Consider the following 6,553-nt stretch of genomic DNA (forward strand, 5'->3'; position numbering starts at 1 on the left):
AGAAGAGTAATTTATTTGTTTTCAAGTGGATACACATTTATAAATGACTTACAGTCAGGGGGTTGCAGTGGGTTATGTTAAATCCTTTCACTCATCAGCACATTGTGTTCTGTGTGGATTGTATGAATCTAGTGATAATGTGGACCTCAAAACATCTCAGTTACCAATGTAACCCTCGTTCCCTGAAGGAGGGAACGGAGACTTCGATCGTATACCGACTGTATGGGATAACGCCTAGTGAGCCCGATCACTCTGATTACTCTTAAAATCAAGCCAACAAGCTTTGGCAGGTGCGTAATCAACGCCCCGCCTTACCCTGCGGGTATAAACACGGAAGTGGATGCACCTACCAGTTATTTTTCACTGAGGAGCAGATCGTGCCCCAGTCAGCGGTGGTCCAGTAGAAGTGGCAAGGGGACTAAGTCTCCGTTCCCTTCTTCAGGGAACGAGGGTTACATTGGTAACCAAGACGTTCCCTTTCAGTTGGGTAACGTTCGACTTAGTCGATCGTATACCGACTGTATGGGATCCTCTAACACGCCACTACTACTGCCACCTTCCAGTCACCTCTCCCCTCTGCCGTCATTGACTGGTTGTGTCGTCCCGTCCCCCCCCCCTTCTACGGCTGGAGCCACCTCAATGACATCCCATATGTTGTACTACCCGCTTAGGCGTATTCCATAGGCGTATTCCTTAGGAGTATTCCACACGGGCCCGACCGCCTCGGCGGCCTTCTTGAGCATAGCCCTCCCGGAGGAGGGCAACGGCACCGAATCTTCCTCCGTCAAATCAAGCTCCCCCTCTGATGCTGCGATGGACATCCCATCGTCCGGAGTCGCCCCAAAAGAAATGTCCGGTCGGTCCATCACAGAGGGACCGGCGCATTCCTGCTGAGCTTCCTCCGGCTGCGATGCCTGAGAAACGGGAGGGATCCACGGGCCACGCCGGGCGGATTATCCCTCACCGTAACTCTCAGATCACCCGTACCCTGCGGCATTCCAGGTTTCCCCTGGGAGGTTAACCCAGGGGGCGCTCTAGAACGGGGCAAAGGCACGGGGACTACACTTCCGCGTTTAACGGAAGCGAGTCTCGATCTTAGCACCGAGATGATCATATCCCCGGCAATGAGGACATGAATCATCCACAAGAGCCGTTTCAGCGTGCTGAATGCCCAGGCACGTGACGCAGCTCTCGTGGCCGTCAGAGGACGACAGAGACCGACCGCACCCAGAAACGCACAGATGAAATGGCATCTTGAAAAAGACACACAAATCACAACCGTGTTTGCTCTTTTAGAAATGGGACCCGTCACCAGTGCCAGAGCACACAGGGGAACAACCGCGGCAACACTCGAAAGTGAAGCACTCACTACTTCCGCCCTCAACCGCGTCAACAAAACACTCTTACTAAGAAGAAAATGCTGTGGAAACAGCTGAAGAGAGCTTCCGTAGCTCGCGGCCACCGCTGCAACTGCTGTAAACACCGACACCAGAAGAACACCAGAGTCTTCCAGAAGAACACCGGCACACTCGTTGTATAGTTGCTCGATCAGAGACCATCAGAATGAACCGATCAGCTCTGAAAGCGAAAGACAACTGGTAGGTGCATCCACTTCTGTGTTTTTTCCCGCAGGGTAAGGCTTGATTACGCACCTGCCAAAGCTTGTTGGCTTGATTTAATCAGAGTGATCGGGCTCACTAGGCGTTATCCCATACAGTCGGTATACGATCAACTAAGTCGAACGTTACCCGACTGAAAGGGAACTGGTTTTACCTTCCACTGAAGCTCACATGCAGGTGCACATGCGTTTAAAGACTCCATGTGTGTCAGAGAAGACAGTCTATACCAGGGGTGCCCAATCCTGCTCCTGCCGATCGACTGTCCTGCACATTTCATCTCCAACCCTAATCAAGCACACCTGCCTTTAATTTTCAAGTGATCCTGAAGACCTTAATTGGTTGTTTCAGGTGTGTTTGATTAGGGTTGGAGATGAACTGTGCAGGACAGTCGATCGCCAGGAGCAGGATTGGGCACCCCTGGTCTATACCCTCACCAGTCAGCACTTACATTGCAGTACACACTACAAAGTGTACAACACCTGTTATAGATGATGTGTAAACGAATGAATGCATCCCTTATCTAAAGTGTAAACTATTCAACACATGGGAACGTGTTATAGTCATGTTTTATAAATGATTAGCTCATCATTAACTAATAATTTATAAATGACTTATAACTGAATTAACAAAACATTAATTAATATTAGCAGACCACTTATTAATCAATTATGAATGTATATTCATGTTTTGTAAATGATTGGTTCATCATTAACTACTAACTCAAGTGACTGAACTTTATTATAAAGTGTTACTCTTTCTTTCTTTCTTTCTTTCTTTCTTTCTTTCTTTCTTTCTTTCTTTCTTTCTTTCTTTCTTTCTTTCTTTCTTTCTTTTCTGGCTAGCACAATATTACATGATATCAATTCCATGTTACTTGCAACCATTTATTTAAAACATATATATATATTTTTCCTTGAGTTTTTTTTTCTATTTTTTTTCTTTTTTCTAACACATTGTATTGTTTATTGCTAGAAAATAACACATATCCCACATAGTTTTAAACTGTCATTTTGGTAACCGCATTGCATTTCTTCTTTGCAAATTTTGAAACAAAGAGACAGTGAGACCTAGAGTAATGTCATTTCTGAGAAGCCCATGTGGGACGACCTGTTCTATAAAACAGTGCTGCACATAATCTTTATCATACATTAATGAGTGAATTAGGTGTGTGTGTGAGAGAGAGAGAGAGAGAGAGAGAGAGAGAGAGAGAGAGAGAGAGAGAGAGAGAGAGAGAGAGAGAGATGTGGATCTCTCTATATTTATGTATTTATCTATCCTTTACCTGTATCTCTGCAGCATCGATCACTAGGTCAGGCTCCTGTCAACTCCAGGGACACTTCAGGTTAAACGGGATGTACCAAGACGGAGACCTTATCATTGGAGGCCTGTTTGCATTTCATCTCATCACAGTGTTCCCAGAACTGAATTTTAAAAGAGAACCGGAACAGACGCAATGTGAGCGGTGAGCCTGGGCTAAATAGATAGCAAAAAAAGCACATTTAAAAGAAAATAGAAGGAAGAACATGCAGAACAAAGTCTATGTTTTTATTGACTTGTATTTGATAGTCTTCTTATTCATTTAGAGCAGATTATCTATTGACATGTTTGAAATGTACTAACTGCTCTTAAAATCCAGAAAAGAGATAATCTTATAGCGTGATTGTACAAATCATTATTTCTCTTATGTTTATGGTGAAATTATTTAGGGTGACTGAATATAAACATTTATGCTGCCTTTTCTAGATTCTATATGGCAAGTTTCCAGCAGGCACAGACTATGGTATTTGCAATAAATGAGATCAATAACAATCCTAACCTGTTGCCTAACATCAACCTCGGTTATCATCTGTATGACAACTGTGTAAAGCTTGGAGTGGCATTCAGGTCTGCAACAGCACTGCTTAGTGGGACAGAGGAGACCCTTTCCAATTTCAACTGCACTGGCCCACCACCAGTAATTGGGATTGTGGGGGATCCTGGATCTACTCACTGTATAGCAATCTCCAGTGTGCTGGGACTATTTCGAATACCTATGGTAGGATGAGATGAATATAAACTTATATAACCTTCTATAAAATGTTTCAATTTGTTTGCTCACGTAAAAGAGTAATTGCTTTAACAATGAAAAAAATCTGTTTTCCTTGTCGTTGTGATCTCTGCTATAAGGTTAGCTACTACGCCACCTGCTCTTGTTTGAGTGATAGGAAAAAGTACCCATCTTTCTTCAGAACAATCCCCAGTGATGCTTTCCAGGTGCGGGCTATGGTTCGGATATTGAAACATTTTGGATGGACCTGGATTGGTCTCCTCTACAGTGATGATGACTACGGTATCAACGCTGCTCAGTCCTTCCAAAAGGAAGTGCAGTTGTTTGGAGGTTGTGTTTCTTTTTCTGAAATCCTGCCTCTTGATAACAACTACATAGATATCCATCGCATTGTACAAGTGATTCAGGCCTCTACAGCAAGAGTGGTGGTGGTATTCTCCACAGAAGCCTATCTACTGCCTTTGATGGATGAGGTGATATTGCAGAATGTAACAGGCAGACAGTGGATTGCAAGTGAAGCTTGGGCTACTTCACCTGTTTTTCACACTCAGCGTCTTTTGCCCTTCCTGGGGGGCACACTGGGCATCGCCATCAGGCGTGGGGAGATCCAGGGACTTCATGACTTTCTGCTTCACCTCCATCCTGACAGTAATTTGAGAAATAATATGGTGAGAATCTTCTGGGAAAACATGTTCAGGTGCAGTTTTGACACTGGAGGCAGAGAGGGAGAAATAATATGTACTGGACAGGAGGATCTGAGCAGCACAGACACAGCATACACTGATGTATCAGAACTGAGGGCCTCATATAATGTATATAAGGCAGTTTATGCCCTGGCACATGCGCTTCATGACCTTATGCAGTGTGAGGAGTGGAGAGGACCATTTAGTGGGAATAGCTGTGCCGACATATCCAACCTGAAACCCTGGCAGGTAAGACTCCTGTGGACAGAAGCACAGCTTATCCGAATATATAATTGAATAGAATAGTTAAATGAAAAACAAAAACAAAACATGTTTATACAAAACATAAATATATATTTGTTCTGTCTACAAATTGTACAGCTGGTTCACTACCTACAGAAAGTGAATTTCACCACAGGTTTTGGGGATCGTGTGTCATTTGATAAGAATGGAGATGCTTTAGCCATCTATGAAGTGATGAACTGGCAGCCAAACTCTGATGGGTCAATAGTTGTCCACACAGTTGGTGAGGTAGATGAAGGGGCAGCAACAGGGAAAGTGCTCACACTGGATGAAAATGCAATATACTGGAACTTAGAGACAAATAAAGTAATTAATATTGCATTTAAAAAAATAAATAAAAATCTTTTAAACTTTTGAAACATAACTATCATATGCATGTCATATTACGTGAGTAATGGTCACTGGAAGAGTACACTTTTCATAATATAGTACAAACATATACTATTTTTATGTGAGTTTTTATTTTATTTTATTTTATTTTTTATCCCTTCAGGCCCCACGGTCTGTGTGCAGTGAGAGCTGCCCCACAGGGACCAGGCGAGCCAGAAGGAAGGGCCTTCCTGTCTGCTGTTTTGACTGCCTGCCATGTGCAGATGGAGAGATTTCTAATATATCAGGTAGAGAGAGTCATGTAATCATAAGAACAACTGAAACTATATTATTATTCAATCATAGCTTTTACCAACAATATACATCTATCTTTATTGCTCTCTCTCTCTCTCTCTCTCTCTCTCTCTCTCTCTCTCTCTCTCTCTCTCTCTCTCTCTCTCTCTCTCTCTCTCTCCATACACATAGATTCCATTGAGTGCATAGTGTGTTCAGATGAGTTCTGGTCCAATACAGATAAAAATCAGTGTGTCCCCAAAGAAGTGGAGTTTCTGTCCTATGAGGAACCTCTTGGCATTTCCCTGAGCACTGCTTCCTTGCTTGGCACCTGCTTCTGTTCTGCAGTAGTTGTCATATTTGCACGTTACCGCCACACTCCAGTTGTGCGAGCTAACAATTCAGAGCTCAGCTTCTTGCTGCTGGTGTCACTCAAACTGTGTTTTTTGTGTGTGTTACTGTTCATTGGCCGGCCGCAGTTGTGGACGTGTCAGTTAAGACATGCTGTGTTTGGCATAAGCTTTGTCCTGTGTGTCTCCAGCATCCTGGTCAAGACTATGGTGGTAATAGCAGTGTTCAAGTCATCTCGAACAGAGGGTAAAAGTGCTATGAAATGGTTTGGAGTAGCTCAACAAAGATGCACAGTTCTGATCCTAACAGCCCTCCAGGTTGTGATATGTGCAGTCTGGCTATCAAATGCATCTCCAACACCCCATAAAAACAGCCAGTATATCCACTCTAAAGTAGTATATGAATGTGCTATAGGCTCAGTGGCTGGGTTTTCCATGCTACTCGGCTATATTGGTCTTTTATCAGCAGTAAGTTTCCTGTTAGCTTTCCTGGCGAGAAACCTTCCAGACAATTTTAATGAAGCAAAGTTCATCACTTTTAGTATGTTAATCTTCTGTGCTGTGTGGATTGCATTTGTTCCAGCATATGTGAGCTCGCCAGGGAAATATGCAGTGGCTGTGGAGATATTTGCCATCCTGGCTTCCAGTTTTGGATTACTGGTCTCCATATTTGCCCCAAAGTGCTACATCATTATATTACACCCAGAAAGAAACACTAAAAAAGCCATCATGGGAAGAGCAACCTGAAATAACTCATTTTAAACAGACGCATTGCTGCCACATACATATTATTTTTTCAACTCAATTATGTCGTAATAACGAGATCTTATGTCGTTAAAACGACATATTTTCTCATAATAACGAGATCTTATGTCGTTGGAGTACATGGAGTAGGCCTATGGATACAGATTCTATTTAACTAAATAGAACTAATTAAAAACAGATTAC

At 43.0% G+C, this 6,553-nt stretch overlaps 1 protein-coding gene across 1 annotated transcript; it reads left to right on the plus strand.

Moving 5' to 3' along the window:
• Nucleotides 1–2,860: 2,860 nt before the first annotated feature.
• olfcq1 (olfactory receptor C family, q1) lies at nucleotides 2,861–6,352 on the plus strand (the record flags this gene model as incomplete). Its single annotated transcript, XM_082182930.1, has 6 exons — nucleotides 2,861–3,081; nucleotides 3,363–3,654; nucleotides 3,786–4,598; nucleotides 4,731–4,958; nucleotides 5,146–5,269; nucleotides 5,448–6,352. 6 exons carry the CDS (start codon nucleotides 2,861–2,863, stop codon nucleotides 6,350–6,352), a joined length of 2,583 nt encoding a protein of 860 aa, XP_082039056.1.
• Nucleotides 6,353–6,553: the final 201 nt, after the last annotated feature.

This window comes from Leuciscus leuciscus (assembly GCF_965113295.1).
Source record: "Leuciscus leuciscus genome assembly, chromosome: 10".
NCBI classification, from domain to species: domain Eukaryota; kingdom Metazoa; phylum Chordata; class Actinopteri; order Cypriniformes; family Leuciscidae; genus Leuciscus; species Leuciscus leuciscus.